The 18,879-nt window shown below is 36.6% G+C and overlaps 1 protein-coding gene across 3 annotated transcripts in view; it reads right to left on the bottom strand.

Annotated features, from left to right (window-relative positions):
• egflam (EGF-like, fibronectin type III and laminin G domains) overlaps positions 1 to 18,257 on the bottom strand; it is a 43,636-nt gene extending 25,379 nt beyond the window's left edge. For 2 of the 3 annotated variants that reach the window (XM_030142954.1, XM_030142955.1), the window contains exons 1-7: positions 17,683 to 18,257; positions 12,514 to 12,623; positions 11,046 to 11,132; positions 9,783 to 9,809; positions 9,427 to 9,544; positions 9,188 to 9,323; positions 4,378 to 4,544 (exon numbers count right to left, since the gene is read on the bottom strand). In XM_030142954.1, the coding sequence (XP_029998814.1) occupies positions 4,378 to 4,544; positions 9,188 to 9,323; positions 9,427 to 9,544; positions 9,783 to 9,809; positions 11,046 to 11,132; positions 12,514 to 12,623; positions 17,683 to 17,788 (751 nt within the window). In that variant the 5' untranslated portion in view covers positions 17,789 to 18,257. Of the gene's footprint in view, positions 1 to 4,377; positions 4,545 to 9,187; positions 9,324 to 9,416; positions 9,545 to 9,782; positions 9,810 to 11,045; positions 11,133 to 12,513; positions 12,624 to 17,682 lie in introns of those variants that run through there. The other variant, XM_030142956.1, reaches the window with a different exon arrangement.
• Between the last annotated feature and the right edge of the window lie 622 nt (positions 18,258 to 18,879).

Below are 18,879 nucleotides of genomic sequence, written 5' to 3'. Positions count from 1 at the left end.
TATTCATGGATTTGTTGCTCTTTTCTTTTCTTTTTTTGTTTTTTTTTGTTTTTTGTTTTTTACACATATCTTTATTAAAGTTTTAAGACACTACATATCTTTTCTGACATGAATTGGTAACATTATGTAGATCTCTCCTGAGCATAAACCCCCAGAATCACAAGCCCTCCCCATAGTTTTCACACAATTTATCAGTAAATATATGTTTCAGTGTGTCAAAAATTAAACGTGTGGTGTCCAGCTGGGTGGACATTTTTGCAACTTCATGAAAAATACGCTCATAAGATTTTTTTTAGTTATTATTTTTTAATGTTTTCTTTTTTTTATTATTATTATTATTTTTATTTTATTTATTTATTTATTTTTTATTTATTTTTCAGAAGAAAATTTTCAATCGCATTGTTTTTTTCATGCCTAAAGAGGAATAAAAACACTCAGGAAAAAAAAATTGATTAAGGTTCTCATAATTCGTGCATGAAAGGGTTAAAATAGGTTTGTAGTTATTTAGAACATCTTAATGTGGTAGCAGGTTTAAAATAAACATGTGAAATGAAAAAAAAAAAAAAATTAAGATTATTATGTAAATTGTGTTTCTCATCACATGTCTAAGGGTAGATAGGTAAGTATTTTAAAATATGTTTTTCATTATTTAGAACATTTTAATTTATTAAAGATTATAATGTAAATTGTGTCTCTCGTCACATGTCTAAGGGCCCCCCATTTATAAGATGAGGACTGCTTCTAGGGTGTCCTATTACAAAATGTATCTAGTAAATGAATTGTCGATTTTGACTGTTTGTAATAATTTTGTAATAAAATGATTGATTGATTGATCGACAGGGATAAACTGATGCTTTTTTAGTGCATATTTTCTAAATATCAAATAATATGTTGGTTTAATTTTACATTTAGCTGAATGGAAATAAAAATACAAACCTGAAAACAAACCCAATCTGTATGAAATCTCCTTTTTACAGATGACAAATTGGCTAAACAATAAGTGACATCTCCCCATCCACTCTACCCTGAGAAAGCTTAATCTTATCTTACATAACAACGCCCCTCCCACTTCTCTACTTGATCTCCCACCTCCCCTCTGCTCTTAAATTTATGGTATCAAAAGCTGGACGTTAGACAGTTTGTAAGGATTAAAATGTGCTTCATATCGGTAGTTTTAAATGAGGCAGACCGCTTGTTTATGAATCAAATATCTGACAGAAACTGAACTTGTAAAGCTGCATGAATGTGTTGATTTTAAATGCCAATTAGCACAGACTAATAACATTAAATCCTGAATACTGAGCGCTGGCATACAGGCAGGGGGGATGCCCAAAAAAGCCCTCAACAAACTAATCTGCTGTTGTGTAACAATCCCCCTCAATCCATACCACCTGCAACCATTACACACACACACACGCACACACACACACACACACACACACACACACGAACAGTCACAGAAAGAGCAACAAGAAAACTATGTCAGTCAGTCAAGCCGACCCCTGCTGTTCACTCAAACGGCAGCGCATTGTGTGTGTGTGTGTGCGCGCCTGTGTGTGTGTGTTTACGCATGCATCAGGAGTGTGGATAGCCAAAGAAGGGGTCTGCTATCTCGTCCTTAATCCTGTCTGATGAGACTCGACCGTAACCCTCTTTTATCCCCTGCTGTGAAACCACGCTTCTTTGGCTCTCTGCTCCTGCCTGTGTCCGTCTGTCTTTCATTTCATTTCATTAATTTGTTTATTTCGAGCATTTACAGAATACATGCAAGTTCAAAATTCCAAAAATCATTCATTTACACTCAAAAAGGAGTGGGAAGAGGAAAAACTTATTTAATCTCACCCCCATTCACATCATCAAATAACTTTAACATAATGACGTTTTAAATACTCACTCCTGTCCTTAGACTTCAAGCCAGAACAATGAACAAAATAGGCCGATAGCAAATTAGAATAAACTCAATCGACAGCATTTACAGTATATCACCAAAATGTGTAGGAAAAATAGAAACAAAGCACATTCCTGGTGGTCCGTAATTCAAAATCAGTAGTCAGTTAGTCCAGAAATGTTTCCAAAAAGCAAGCACCAACACAAAACAAACAAACAAACAAACAAACAAACAAACTCCAACAGGAACAGGCCACTGGATCTTTACTTGAACAGGCTCATTTTAACTCATTTTAAGCAATAGTACAAGCAGTACTTTCTATAATTAGATTTTCCCTCCATGCCTTGTTTTATTTGCCCTCTTTCTGGTCTTGCAGGACTTTGGTCACATTTTTTATATTATAACAGTTTGACTCCTGCTTATCCAGACAGCCTTCTGGTTTTAACAATGTGTACAACATGTGATTATGTCTCTGCTTCTTCTACATTTCAGTCATCATGTATTACCGTCCTACTAAAGCCATACAGTGCATGTGAGTGCAACAAAGCCACAAGGTCTGTGTTACTGTCATGACCCGTGATCCATTAAGGCATTGCATGACCGGCACACACCTGGGTGAATGTGTGTGTGTTTATGTGCTTTAATATCACTCAGTTGTGACAGTCACCCTCCCCCCATGTAACATTGGCTGACTACATCAAAAATAATAAAGTAAATGACTCTGTTGTTCTATATCTCCATCATGTAGGGCTCTGGTCAGAAAAACCTACTGACACACTGCTGGGTGTTCTGCCCTACATTTAAGCAAAGGCAGAAATAGAGGAAAAGTGTATTGTTGAAACACAATGTATTGCTTTGTGGAAGACTACAAAAATTCCATTCATTTCAATTCAAAAACGTATTTTTTCATTAGGAGCTTCATTTGTGAAGAGCAACAGTGCATATTTAAACAATAACTACATATAGATAAATGGGTGCTTCTATGAAACTGGGCTCATTTTGGTATCTGGCATTTTACCAGCTTTTTAGACCCAATAATAAAAGATAAATTTAGACATATTTTCCCCCAGGATGTACCTAATGATGACCTCAGATAAATGCAAAAATATATATACTCTTGCTCTGAGCCACCCCAAAATGAATGAATTTTTTATAAAATACTGAGGCCAAAAATTGGACCAAAATATGGACAGGAAAAGCTACTTAGGTGTCAGTGCATTTGATTGGGAAAACATAGCTTGAAATGGTCTTAAATGTGACAATCCAAGGGGTTTTTCTAATCCAGACATATACGTTTTTCATGAACCTGCAATCTCATTCCAGGTTTCGTATGTAACCCATTGTGTCCACTTTCGTTACATTTGGAACCTACCCATTTAAACACAAATAAATCACGAGTGATTTGGAAACAGCGGTCATTTTTGTGAAACACTCTGCCTTGCATAATTAGTTCGATTCCCAAAATGTACCTGTGAGAGAATAAAAGATATTTTTTTTAAAAAGTAGTGTGTAATTTTCGTGTCCTTTTTACTGTGTTACATGCAGATTTTTGTATAAAAATAATATAAAAATGTGTTTTATCTGAAAAATAGTTTATCATTTATGTCAGTAGATATTTATTTTTAAAATAGACCCAAAGTGCTTCCAAACTTGCTTCATAACATTAGTCTACATCTGGTTTGAATTGTTAGGCCCCATGTCCTGGTTTTAGGGACCAGTTTCACAGAAGCACCCAAATACAAATGTTAAAAAGTCAAAATATAAAAAAAAAAAATTAAAAAGAGAAAGACATACACACACCCACAAGCATACACCAACCAGTTCAGATCAGTTGTTCAGTAATCTGATAGATGAAGGTACAAAACTAGTCATGACTGTCTTGGTTTTAAAAGTAACAGATCTGTATCTCAGAGCTGAGGGTAGGAGGCTGTGCAGTGTGAGTAGTGTCTGAAGCTATCTGGAAACCTTTATGTTTAGTCCTTCTGTTGTAAATGCTGAGAAGTGGGTCTTGTGTCTGTCCAGTTAAACACACAACATCTAAAAGTACTGGAAAATTATGGTAAAGGTACAAAATTATACCAAATTCCAAAGATTTCCACTGTGTCTGGCAAAGTCCTGAATCAGTTAAAATAAAGTGACAAAACCAAATATGTTACAAATTGTGCAGTAGTGAAAAGTCATCTTTACACATTATATCTAAAAGTACACAATCAAACTCAGGGGGTAAACTCACTTCATATTGTAAATAACATAAACATGACTGTCACCACAGAAATCTAACTATTGTCAACCATGCGGTTGTGTTTTACTGTCAACTTAAGTGACACGACCAAAAAAACCCCATCTGTTTATTTATGCATTGTTGTGTGGCTGAAACTAAACATAGTTTTGTGTGGGAATGTGGTTAAATGTGGATTTGCAGGAGAGCTGGGTACAAACCTCCTCCAATTTCGCATCACAATAAATTAAGGATCAAATCTGGGCCTTACCAAGAGTCCGCACGGGGTTGTTGATGTGGCTGGGCGGGCTGACTCCATGCACGTTGACCGCCCTCACAACAAACTGGTACTCTGTTTCTGGAATTAACCCCTTCAGCACCATGGAGTTGGTTATAATGGGCTCACGAATGTATGTCCATTCTGTGTCCATTTCTGGCCTGAGAACAGGACACACGTGAAAATACAAATTAACTGCAGGATAAAGTGTAAATGTTAGTATGATTATGTTCACATTTTTGGTAAATCTAGTCTGGAATCTGTAAGGCAGTGTTTTTCAACCGTGAGGTCGCCTGGAATTCAAATGGGGTGGCCTGAAATTTCTAGTAATTGATAAAAATGTAAAAAAAAAAAAAAATTAAAAAAAAAAAAAAAAAAACAACTTACTGATAAAAAATACATGGTGAGTTGACAGAGAAAATCGTAATACATAAAAGACATGACAAACTCTGAAGCTGAAACTGAAGCACTGTGGTACTGTTTATCCTTCAAATGTTCATTGTGGTCGGTTTCAGATGCTGCAGCTCTTTCATAATTCATAGTTTGAGTTATTGTTTGTTCAGTATTAATTGTCAGCCTTGTAAATCCAAGCTGGACTGACTGTACATATCCTGACTAAGGAAAATAAAATTCTCACTTTGTGCAGTTATCTACACCTGGCTTTTCTGCCTCTGTCCATAATAATATACATTATATAGACTAAATGTTGTTGAAATTTAACGTTTATTTGCAACATAGTATAGCAAACTATTAAATGATCAAAAACAAATTATCCATCAATTTTCCTCTGCTTATCTGAGGCCGGGTCACGGAGTAAAACAAATTAATTTTAGCAAAAAAATTTCACCATTTTGAATGTCTGGGGTCACCAGATATTTGTGATGTTAAAATAGGGTCACGAGCCAAAAAAGTTTGGGAACCACTGGTGTATGGCATCCAGTCATACACTCAAGTCCACAATCCAAACAATTCCGTACATAATTACAATAGATATGAAATAAAGCAAACAAGATTTGACTGAAGTGGGAACTTTCAGCTTTTATTCAAGGGATTTTTTTTTAAAATATTGCATTAACCATCATAAATAACAGTCTCCTTCAATAGCACTGACACCTCTTTGGACCTCATATGGAGAATTCCAATGAACAGCTACCAAATGTAAATTCAACATCTGGAATCAACTCTAGACCTTTTATCTGCTTCATTTATCACAGAATAACAAGGGAACAGGACACATCTGGACATGAAACAGCTTATCGGTCAGTTGTCCAATTACTTTTGAGCCAGAGAAAATGTAAGACTACAGATAAAATGGTTGTAATTCCTAAATGGCTAATGCAATATTTTTGTTAAACCCTTTGAATTAAAGTTGAAACTCTACACTTCAGTCACATCTTGGTTGCTTAATTTCAGATCCACTGTGGTGGTGTACAGAGAAAAACATGCAGCATTTGTGTCACTGCCCAAATACTCATGAACCTGACTAGAATATACAGCTCTGGAAAAAATTAAGAGACCACAGCAATTTCCTCTGAAATCAGCATGTGTTAATGTATGACAGCCATTCCATTCCTGTGTCTGTTGAATTCCAACACAAGCACACCTTATTCTACTGAATAAACACCTGATCCATGTCTTATTTATGAAGGAGAAGTAAAAACCACTACTGTGGCCATCACTATCTTCTTACAATAGGCAAAAACAGTGCTGTTAGTACTAGTATTAGTAATCAGAATCCAAAAATAACTATTGAAAACTACTGGACTTCTGCTCTGACAATGTTCCCAAACTCTGAGGACTGGTTCTTCTATCAGGGTAATGCTCCTGGCCTCAGCTAGGTCAATAAAGGTGTGGATGATGGACCACCAGATGAAGACCCTGTCATGGCCCAATATCCAAACCTGAACCCACTTTGAAAACTTCTGGAGGAAGATGGATGGTCACAAGCCATGGAACATAGCTGAGCTTCTTGAATTTCTTTGTCAGGACCTGCATAAAGTCATCCAACAGCAACAGTGGTGAACCAAGACACGTGAAAGCTGTCATTGAAAATCAGGGTTATTCCACCAAATATTAATGTCTGAACTTTTCCCAAGTTACAACATTAGTATTGTGTTGTTTAGAAATGAATATGAACTGGTTTTCTTTGCATTATTTGAGGTCTGAAAACTGCTTTTTTTGGGGGGGGTTATTTTGATCATGTGTCGTGTTCTTCAAATACATGCTCTAAATAACAATATTTTAATTTGAAATTTGGGAGAAATGTTGTCAGTAGTTTAGAGAATAAAACAAAACTGTTCATTTTACTCAAACACATACCGATAAATGGTCAAATCAGAGAAAGCGATAATTTTGCAGTGGTCTCTTGTTTTTTTCCACAGCTGTAACTGTTTGACACTTTATTCCTGAATATCTTGAAATGACAAAAAAATACAAGATGAATAATCAGCTGAGATGACTTTTTTTTTTTTTTTATTTCGTTGCTGCTTTCATGGTTTCATTTTTCAGCTCTAATTATTGTTTAAAAGCAACAAACCAAGAACACTGCAATGAACTGTTGAACTTCAGTGTTTCTGCCCATCATTCCCAGCATCCATCTGGAGCTGCCATCTAGTTATGTGCTGATTCTAGTGACTTGGAGTGGTGCCTGCAGCCACAAGTATCTGTTGAACAGAGTTATCTTCACTACCACTCAATGTCTCTCTTGAGCAAGTCTTCTTTTGATGTGAAGAGGAAGATTTGCCTCTCAGATGGCTCTATTGTGTGTAAAATGCTCCGGCATGAACAAAACAGACACTGATTCATGTGTCTTCTCAGAAACAGCTTCTCTTTCTCTGCCTCTGTGCCTCTTTGTGGCTCAGTAACAGGGTGTTAATGCAGCAGCATCAAGGGTGGAAGTATTCTTTTTTGAAGTATGTTTCCTTTAATAGCTTTTCCTCCTCTGCTTGTTTTTCTAATTAGGTTTTTGTCATTGAAACATTTTTAGCTTTGTTTTGAGTCTGGCAGATTATGAAAAAGAATGTTTTTGACCTCAATTCTCTCGTCATTATAGCCTCATTGTAGACCTATCCTGTCATGTCCTTCATACTTTTTTTTTTTGGTAAGATTTTCTGTGAATGAAATTCTTTCTGATGTCCGAACTGACCCTCACATGATTACACAGTCGGCTGCAATCAACAAAAAACCCTCCAGAAATCCACAGTAAAGGAGAATTAAGCCATTGCTGTTGATCTTGATGCAAAAAAAATTTGGTAAAATAAACATCTGTAGGTGGACCCATTTACACATAAGCCTGTCCTCAATATATTAAGTGTATACACTCACCGGCCACTTTATTAGGTACATCTTTTCAACTCCATGTTCACACAAATATCCAATAGGCCTGTCACACTGGAGCAACTCATGCATTTAGGCGTATAGTAGAGAAAAACCAGAGTGATTCGAGCTGATAGAAAGACAACAGTAACTCAGATGACCACTCCATACAACCGAGGTATGCAAAAGAACATTCCCAAACACACAACTGCAACACTAATTGCTGAATTTAGAAACGTTTTTTCAGTTTGTGATGTTAAACAATTTTTATTAAAACAAGAGGTGCCAGGCACAACAAACCCCGCCCCTCACACATAGTTTGCCCTTTATAAGTAAATGGGAAGATTTTAAAAATTCATAAAATTTTTAACTTTGACCTACTGTTCCCAAAATGTAATGAGATCTATTCTGGGTCACTGGCAGTCTATGAAGTCAGTCTGGTATGAATTCAACCAATAGTTTTGCTGCTGCGGACATGTGAAATTTCACCCATTATAAGTAAATGGGGCAAAAAAAAGAATTAAAAAAAATTCATAAAAAATTTAAACTTTGACCTACTGTTCCCAAAATGTAATGACACATATTCTGCATCACTGGTAATCTATAAACCAAATTTGGTATGAATTCACCAAAGAGTTTTGCTGCTACAGACATTTGAATTTTCACCCATTATAAGTAATTGTGGAAAAAAAAAGATTTCAAAAATTCATAAAAAATTTAAACTTTGACCTACTTTTCCTAATATGTAATGAGACCTATTATAGGTCACTGGCAATCTATAAAGTCAATTTGGTATGAATTCAACTAATAGTTTTGCTGCTAGTGTGTTAACAAACAAACAAACAAACAAACAAACAAATGAACCGAACCAAAAACATTGGACTCTATGCACAGTCCTTTATTTCCTGTCTTTCATTATTGGACACACTGATTAACCCAGGTGTGCCTGCTACTTCTTGTTGTGACTACTGATTAATTAGACACACCTGGGTTAATCAGTGTGTCCAATAATGAAAGACAGGAAATAAAAGACCCACCTGAAGTTCAGGAAGTAGTGGAGCTGTGCATACAGTCCATTCCCCTTGCCTCCCCTTCAGGGGGCGGGGTAATAATAAGCATTTAGAAAATGGCACTCTATATGGTTAAAGTCAGTGTTCTGTTAAAATCCTGAGGAGAAAGGCAGATAAAATGGAAAGATGACCAGTAAACCACTGTGTCTTATATATTTTCCCTGATGTAGACAGTGATAGTACAAGGCTTTTCAATTAGACCTGTCTTCGTGAACCACCATGTGACCATATCAGGCTGTCCTTCACCTGGAAAGAATCAGAATGGGCTGGTGTGATGGTGTTAGTGTGACAGCGCCCTGAATACGTGTGTAGCTATCCGTGCCCATGAACTCATACTGTGATATAAAAGAATCAAAATGTAGGTTAGTCATTATAAAGCGTCATTAACTGATTTTTTTGAGTAAGCAGCGATAACTGACCTGATATAAGCTACCAGGAAGTGAAGGACAGGTGCACTTCCCTCACTCTCTCCTTGCTGCCATGACAACGCCAGCTCCGTGTCAGATACAGCCATGACAACTGGCTGAGTAGGGGGCGATGGGGGCATGCACATTTCTAATGACAGGGACACAAATGAATTCAGTGAAAGCTTTTTTGCAGTAGTAGAAACAATAGTATCCAGTGTTAAAATGGATCCGTACTACTCACATATTCTTACCATGTGAAGCGGTGCTGACGTCTCGAGGCATGCTGGGTCTCCCCTCCCCTGCCCAACCATACGCACCAACACTAACCCCGTACTTGGTATTGACCTTTAGGTTACCAATCTCCACATCCTATGGCATTTCACAAAGTGGAGGAAAAGACGACAGGTGTGAGAAAAGATGCACATCATCAAGCATGATTAGATGGAGAAATTATAAAAAGGTCAAAGAGAACAGAAGAAAGATTAAATCACTGATTAGGGATTCTTACACAATCATCCCCAAAAATTGAGAGAGGAGAATGTGAAAATAACTTGGAGAACAAAGCGACAAATAATTCAGTTCATAATTGGATTTAGGTGATACTTACAAAGCTCGCTTGTCCATCAAATTGGCCCTTTGAGAGAAACAGAGATGGATGTGAATAGAAATATCTGAGTGATGGTTACTTGCACTTCTACGCCACACACTGTCAGAAATATTGTTATAATGCTAAAAAAAATCCATAAAGGATACTCTAGCTAATCATATGTTTCATATTTGTGCTGTTTTATATTAAGGATCTTGTGTTTCTATGCACTGATAATGAACACTGGTAGGTTTTGTAGAAGTTCTTAATACACAGTAAAAAACGCAGTATCAATATTTCAGAGTCAAGCTATTTTAACCTCGATAGAGTATTTATAGCTCTATGGAGAGAAAACCAGCTCTAACAGTAGTTATAAATCAGTGTAAAGTTTTACACAGATGCAGTGTAAAATTCAACTCTACAGAGTGATGATTAGTGCCAATCTGCCACATTGCACTGTGGGTACTGGACATTTTACTCATTATGTTCTATTTTATGTGCAGGGGTTCAAGGGGGGGTTTATGTTAATGTCTATTTAGGTTAATTTATCTGTTTTACGCTTATTGGCCTTTTGATGTTTATTTTTTTTTTAAATGTGACACCATTAGTCAAACCTGTAGGTGGAACAATTTCTTACCTGATTGTTACTGTGAAGTTATTCATGTATAAGAAGAGGGGAGGGCTTTACTCTTTCATAGGAAAAGCCTTTCCTAGGTTGACTGAAACCCATAGAACAATTTTCGCCCTTCACAACTACCACCATAAGGTCCCCTGCAATTCTGCATTATTTCAATATTAGCATAGAGCACAAATTTATGCTGAAAATAACACTGCAGAGGAATAAATACTAAGATATTATTGAGTCATTTTAAATTAAATTTGGAATAAAATAGTTCTATAAAGTGTAATCATATTACTCTTAAATATTTTGTGATATTATATTGTTATTGCTACACTGTAATTTCCCAGTTTAGGATAAATAAAGTACATCTATCTATCTATCTATCTATCTATGCACATTTCATTGTTAATTTTGGCACTGAATTGAGTAGAATTAACTCTCAAAATTTGACATCAGCCATAGAGCAAATTTTACTCTAATTTTGAGAGAGGGACAAAATGTTATCTGAAACAGAGTTAAATTCAACTCTATAAGAATTAAATTGACACTTTTTTTTTTACTGTGTACTAGGTCAGAAAACAGTCACAATTTGGAATGCATTTTACAGCTGATTTAAAACCATGTGCCACTTATTCCTGTTTATATTCTGTGTGTGCACTCACAGTGGTCAACATATCCAAACTGAGAGGCACCTCCATCAGTGAAGCTGAACCGACTGGACGACTGCTCCTCATCTCTGTGTAGAAGACCTGAAGCATACATCAAGGCACAGAAAGCAACATTTACGCATATGTTTATCGGGAAAATGTTAGATTTTTTACTAATATGCATGTAGTTTCATCCTCATATTCATTAAAGTGTGCAACATGCATTCATTGTGTTGTTTTTCTTATTAATTATCTTACAAAAAGATGTCTCGCGCGCTACTAAAATGTAGCAGTGACAACGTAAACACAGCTTTACGTTGAGGAAAAACTAGAAAGAAACAGGATTATGTATGAAGTTTCAAAGTGGCTAAACAAATGAATACACATGCCTATTTGTGTGTCGTGGGGCAGCTAGGTAGCTAACTAATCCTCTTAGTGCAGACATATGGTCAAAAGCAGAGCACACAATGTCAAACTGATCCTCACTTTGTTAATGGTTACTCAAAATAAAGGCAAAAAAGGAAAGAGGGGAGGTAAGGAGTAAGGAGGGAAGGAAACATCAACTATGTAAATACCTGTGAATCAGTGCCAAGCCTATTATTAAATGCTGCTAAATATACATAATACAGTTTTTGTGCTAGAGGTGCAGCCAAAGCTTTACTGACAGGGCACTAAATAAAGATTTGTGACCACATCTGTTGGTGCCTTTCTGTCCTTGAAAAATCATATATTTGGTAGTGAAGGGGTTCCATCAAAACACCACAAATACTTGAAATATCAATCTGTCCCCCCAAGGACATTTTGCTGGACACTGAGGTTAACAAGCACTTTAACGGCTAAAAAGTAAGGTGGTCGCTAGATCCATCAGGGGTGTTCAGAAGAAGCAGAAGCAGGAGTACAGAAAATGAAGGAAATTTGATTTATGGCAGTGTTTCATGTTTGCCCGATTAAAAACCTTTCTGTGTTTCTTGAAAGTGCTTTTGTAATGAATATGTCAGAGCGTATATCGTAGCTCAGTTTGACACTAAACCACCTTTATTTTTGTTTGCTGAGATTTTAACATTTTTCTCAGTCACAGTTGAAATCCAGAAAAATATTCAGCTTTTGCTCAAATATTATTCTGCGAGCTTTCAGATTCTGTGGGTAAGACCCCCCCACTAGAAATAAAAGCCTTCTCGTGGAAGTGGCTGCAAGTAAACAGTCCAACCAAGGACGATTGGACTGCAGTAAAGTGGACAATAAAATAAACGTATTTCACCTTCTAAAGAACACAATATGAGCAAGTAAAACACATGGACCATATACATGTAACCCATTATATCTGTCACTCTGTACAGTTCATGTGTTTTCATTTCAATTTACAGAATATCAAAATGTAAAATGTAGACTAAATTTGGTAGAAAGTAGAGATCCCTTTTAAACCATCAGTATAATGGTTCCATACAATAGAGTTACTGTCTGTAAAACCATACTGTGTGGCTACCTTGTATCCTGTGATGGTGCTGACATGACGTCGGGGCATCTTCCATCGTACTCTGAAGGCAGTGCAATTGATTGTGTCCAGCTGGATGTCTAAAGGAGGGCTAAGACGATCTGTGTAAACAAACACAGACAGTGAGGGTAAATACGGAGAAAAAAAAAGCAAATTCTAAAGATAACTTGACAAATTGGGAGACTGCATTTTCCCTTTTATCCATCTTCTGTCAGTGCAAGTTTTTACCAATAATGATATTTTTTAATGAAAGACGCTTAACTTATAAAGACCCCAACATCCACCAGCGAACAAAATATAAACTGAAATAAAATATTAAATACCTGTTGATCCACTAATCCTATCAATCCATGTAAATAATTGGTGTAAAATACAGTTTGTCATCTTTTCATGGTCATCAGATATGACCCATTTGGACGTTCAGAGGCTCCGTAGTTACCGTGGAAACACCATCATCTTCTACAACATTGATTCACCAGAAAAACCCATGGAGTTTTATCAATGACAGTGGATAGAGACACTGGATTAATGTTCAGTTAATATATTTTGCAGAAAAAACGATCTTTACTTCAGTTTTCTCTGTTTTGCATCTATTAACCCTCAACTTTAATCTGAGGTTTTATGAACATTACATAATCAGTAAATTTGATATAGGAAAATACCTGATTTTCACTTAAAAATGCAAAATACAGAGCATAATATTGGAGTAAATGGTGATAAATCACTCAAGAAAGGTTAAATATAGAGGAAAAATTCATTTAGGAACTGACACAAAAGCAGCACTGGGTCTTTATGGGTTAATATTTGTATAAAGCATCATGTGACTAAAATTCACCCCAATATCATGAGAACTTTAAAGATCACAGCTCATTGCAAGAACAGTTTAAAAATATTAATCTAAATAAACTATGCAAATCCTAAAAGACAAAATACATCGGTAACCTGAAATCAACTGCACACCTCTCACACTGCAACTATACCTATACAATTAAAGTTAAATAAATTAGTTGCATTATTTAAAGAAGACAACAAATATTTAAGGTAAAAAGGTTAATCCTTGTAGAAAAACTTTGAATAGTCAACATATATTGAAAATAATTTGTTAGACATGCAGAATAGAACCACCTCTCCTGCAAAATCAAAAGAATTTACACCAGTTCAGTCCATCTGAAAGGTGAAAAAGCATCACTTATGGCAGAACCATGTGATTGAACACTTAGTTTGATGCATCGCCTTATAATATCAACTGTGGCTTCAGATGTCATTATTTTCATGGTATAAGTTGTTAAATCCCGGGTGCTTCAGTGACTCTTCAGGACATCATGATTGCATTTTAAGTGTCCAACTGTGGCCTGAAAAGACTAAAAGAGGCTCTTCAGCAAGAAATAGAAATAAGGACTATGGCCTGTCATCACAGACCATCTAATGATCAAATGTATATGCATTATCAGGCTGTGTGGGGAAAGAAGGACCCTCTGAAACCGAATATTTACACAGATGATATGTACATCCATCAAAAAGCTCCTTAAAATATGAGAATCTGAATATACTGAAGATGACAAACAGGAAGAAAACTCCAAAGCACTCTCTTTAAACACTGACATGCCTTTATTCTCATGGCTCAAGTCAAACAACTTCCTCACTTCCTGTTGAAGGTTTGAAGCCGAAACGCGTTGAAGTGCTTTTTAAGGTTTATATATGATCATGCCATGAGAATAAAGGCATTTTAACACTTAAAAAGAGTGCCTTGGAGTTTTCTTCCTGTTTGTCATCAACTTTATGAATCCCTTTTTCCAAAGGGCACCTCGAACAAACTCTTTTTTGGGTCCTAGAAGCACTCCCTCCCATGATTTTTTTGAATATACTGAATATACTTGAATATAAGTTTGGTGCACAAATGTGATTGAGGGGTATTTTCTTGTTATCCATTATAAACTAGTTAGCTCTAGTAGTTTTCATTTACATTCCCTCAAGTGGTTGCTTTAGACTGTTCCCCGAGTTCTGACAGACTTTGGAAAAACAGCATTTTCCTACCATGCACCATGGTCCTGGAATAATCTTCAAAAAACTGTAAAATTACACACATTCATTTCTATTAATGATTTTAAACATATGGAGAATGCAGTGAAGGAGGAATGTCCCTGTTTTTCTTGATGCCATTATGGTTGAATAGTTGTTATTGTGTTTTATTGCTCAGAATTCCTGGTTAAATAAAGCTAAAATAAAAAAAATAAATAATTAAAAAAAACCTCTATGTTTTGTAAGTTAAGTTCAATGTAAGAGTCAGATGGAAATGTCATGTAGCTTCTCCTTTTTGTATCCATTAATGTCTCTCCTCTCCCCATTCCCTTGAAGACCTACAGTATCTCTTATAGTCCTGAGTCCTCTCTTGTACCCTGCTCTTCCATCTAAGTGATATTGCAATACTTCAGCTGAATTTCCTGAACATCCCTCGGGGGTGTTACCGAGTGAGTGGACGGGTGGGCTCAATCCTCATCTTGTCTCCATTACCATTCTCAAAGCTCTGCTGTTCAGTGACAGCATGTATCAACTGATAATTTGGATTAAATAAAAAAAAAAAAAAATACTGAAAAATTCTACAATATTCATCAAGGAAATAAGTTTGCTCATTTTTGGCTTCTCTTTTAGGTATAATTTGCATATTTATGGAGCAGATTTAACTACAGTCTGAAAAAAATCACTGAGAAAATGTTTTTAGTGAATAAAACACAGTAATATTACTTTGTTTGGTTGTTTTAACCCAGGCAATTATCTTGAGGAAATGTCTAAAACATAAAATTGCATAAGAATAACCAAAAAAACATAGAAAGATCCATCTCAAGAGACTGTGGTAGTAGAATGGATATTATGGACTGCAGGTGAATTGCCAGTAAATCTTCATTAAGTTGATTTAAAACCTTTTTTTCTAAATCAGTTTTCCATTTTCTCAGCAATGTGTTGTTTTTATATTGATTGCATATAAACAAACTGACAGAACAGAGCTGACTGAGGCTGTTACTGGGCAGAGACTGTGTCCTTGGAGCAGCACTGGGTGTACATTTGGAATTTTCTGGTATGTTGTGCCATTGAGAGAAGTCCACTTTTAGATCTGAACGGTGCACAAAATGATGTAACTCCACTCTCAGGCTTGACTGAATGAAGCAGAACAAGACACACTGAGCAACAAAACAACTGACCACAGTGTTTCCACCACTGCTACTGTGGCAGCACAACTCTGTTTTTAGGACATGGATGGCTCAAAAGTCACTTTATGCTCAGAGGTGGTCACATGTGGAGATCTGTTTTCAGTGGAGTTTTTAAGAATACTTCAGTATAATGTCATACAGAATGTAAGTAAAGCTTTATTTGTACAGCACTTTTTAAAACAACATGTTACAAAGTGCTTCACATTAAGGGGAGATGGATCAAATCAAATCAAATGCACAAAAATGAAAGAATGCATGACCCAAACTGTCCCTGACACAGACACATTAACATACATTTACCAAATCTGAATCATGTTAAAATCTAAATCTATCAAACACCATTCAATAAATCAGGAATTTACATTTCTTTAATTTATATGAATTATTTCAGAGTAAACCACATGTTCTGATTCTGACTCTGCGGTTGCAATTTTCAGCTTTTCAAGTGAACAATACAACAAATGCTGTAATAGTGGTCTTGAACCTTACTCTAGGAGTTCTTTATAAACGTTGTTATGATCCGCAGTAAAATATTCTTCTGAAAGATGTTAGGTTTAGGGTTTTTTTGTTGCCTTTCACCGAACAATAACCTTGAAATTGGGATGTTTATGTGAACCTTTAAAATAAGTGACAGAATAACAAAGAGTAAAAAAGCAAATATTGATTGCCCGTGTAACTTCATTTAGGCTTTTCTATCTGAGATTAAAGCTGTTTGAAATGTTGACAAAGTAAATTGTCCTTCGATTTTCATTCTTTCATAGTAACACCATCATTTTGTGCTTTAAAAGCTGGGGTGACTCATCTGGACGTGAAGTCCTGTTGACTTTGCCCCCTCCTAGAGAACGAGGCCCGGAAGACCTCAAAAAAAAAACAAGTACAGATGTCACTTGTAGTCATGAAGACAGAGGTACAGCCCTCCTTGGTATGGCAGTCCCAAACTGTGGAGAGTTTTTCTCCACTGACAGACAGATGTAATAGACAGGCTGCGATGGCCCGTGGGTCTGAAGGAGTGAGGGTGGCACGAAGAACGGCAGACAGTCAGAGAGACTGACAGTGAGAGAAAAAGGAAGTGATGGAAAGAGAGAAAAATGAGGAAAAGGGGGAAACTGGGACAGAAAAAGTGTTGAGGGTGACAGGATAACAAAGAAAGATATAGACAGGGGGAGAGACAGAGGGCGGGGGACGCAGAAAGACACTGTGGAGACCAAATCAGCATCAGGGATTTTCTGCCCAAAAGAACACATTTGGAATATTTGATGACAAGACTTAAGCCAAACAAATTCTGAATATTTTATTTGAACAGTTGACCTTTCTTGGATGCAGTTTATACTATTCTATATGCTGTGTACATTCAAGGATTTGAGAATAGAAACAGAATTTTCAGTAACATATGTTTGCCCTTTTCTCTCCAGCCACAGACAAGTGTAAACATTACCGTAGATGTGGACCTTGAGTGTACAATGTGGACAGACTTGGTGGTTGCAATCAGTCATAGTGTTGAGTTCTATTATGGGTAAAATACAAAGACCACTGTGAGGATTAGTGTTTTGTATAAAAGGATCTGAGTAAAATGAGGTTTTGAATCAGGAGTGTTTGAAATCACACTGTTTTAGTGACTGTTTCATGATGCAAATGATGCAGCTGTACATTACATGACCTGTGCTTATAAAGTTTATTTATTTATTTATTTTTAAATCAGTCTTCATCACCATAAAGCAGTATTAACGCTCATATTTTTCACATGCTAAAATATTGTGTCCTCACATATTACGTGACCAAGTTTTAAAGCAGGCTTACAGTTGTAATCAAATAAATGGAATATGAGCACACACATGGATTCAGGTTGTCTCTAAAAGCTTCTCTCACACAGTGTTTCAGTATAGTCACTATTATTATAATTATTCTTGTGTTCATTTGTAATATTACTTCCTTTAAGGGCAGCTGCTGAACTTACCAGATCTCCGAACATTTGATCTTCTTGCGCAGAAGCAAACGCTGGCCGTACATATTGCAAACAGAAGTAAGTACAAAAGAGTCCTTTCTTTACATGTAGATTCCATGTTTTCCAGTCAGAAAGGGTCAAATGTTCATTTTAGTCACACACTCAAACGCGCCTGTAACTGCAAATAATTCTGATCCTTTCAGTGATAAAAGTTTGCTCCAATGACAAAAAGGTTTCATCCAATTTTTGGCGCAAACGCCATCCAAACCCTGTCAGAAAGTGCCCAAGAGGAATGGGCAGCTACGGTTTGACACTGATAAGATTACAGTCTGCAAAAGATCAGTGGGTTGGACACATTACCAGACGCACCGACAGCCACTGTGCCCCTATAGGCGCGCTGACAGACGATGGAGAGGACTGCCCGGACAATTTACGCATAACGCGCAACGACTATAACAACTGAATGATCGGCGCGATGATTTTTACGCGTGAATCTCGCTTTCGTGTCACGCTCGGGTCTGCGTCTTAGACACCAGATGAGATGGATAGCGAAGTGCAGGAACGTGGGGCCATTTAGAGCTAAGAGGATAATAAGCGTCTAATCCGCACATTGGACACAGATGGAGAGCATGTCTTGACGCAGACGCAGGGTAGCCGCGCGAGACAATATACAGTGTGTGTCCGTGCGTAAAAAGACGGAAAACAATGAGTGCATTAACTGCTGCTCAAATCCTGCTGGATCTTTACTGATATTTCAGCCTGATAAGTTTACACCACGTTGTGCGCATGTGCATTTGGGAGACGGTTCAATAAATAGGTTACTGCCTGTGGTGCATTCATGACCCTCCTCACACTATCAAACTTTTCTGGCAATGTCACTTATATTTGGTTCCATTGAATGAGCAGTTACAGAGCTTCCACTGTCCAAATTATATTATCTCACATGTATTAGAAGAACAATTGCTGCAAAAGTCTTCCATGAAGCTATAGGAAGTGGACTGATTTATTGAGCCATTTTCATTTTATCCAGACCACTCTACTACTTAGACTTGTGTGGCTTAATTCTGAGCCAGAAAAGCTCCAACTTCACACAAGACCAATATATAAAATCCATCAGCCATCCAGTCAGTTATTCAGTACAGAATAATTAGAAAATGCTTTTATCTACATCTAAGCTGTTTTTTGAGCCGGTCCACACCACTGTATGAA

Source organism: Sphaeramia orbicularis, chromosome 9, assembly GCF_902148855.1.
Source record: "Sphaeramia orbicularis chromosome 9, fSphaOr1.1, whole genome shotgun sequence".
NCBI lineage: Eukaryota > Metazoa > Chordata > Actinopteri > Kurtiformes > Apogonidae > Sphaeramia > Sphaeramia orbicularis.
This window is presented reverse-complemented; position numbering and strand designations above follow the sequence as displayed.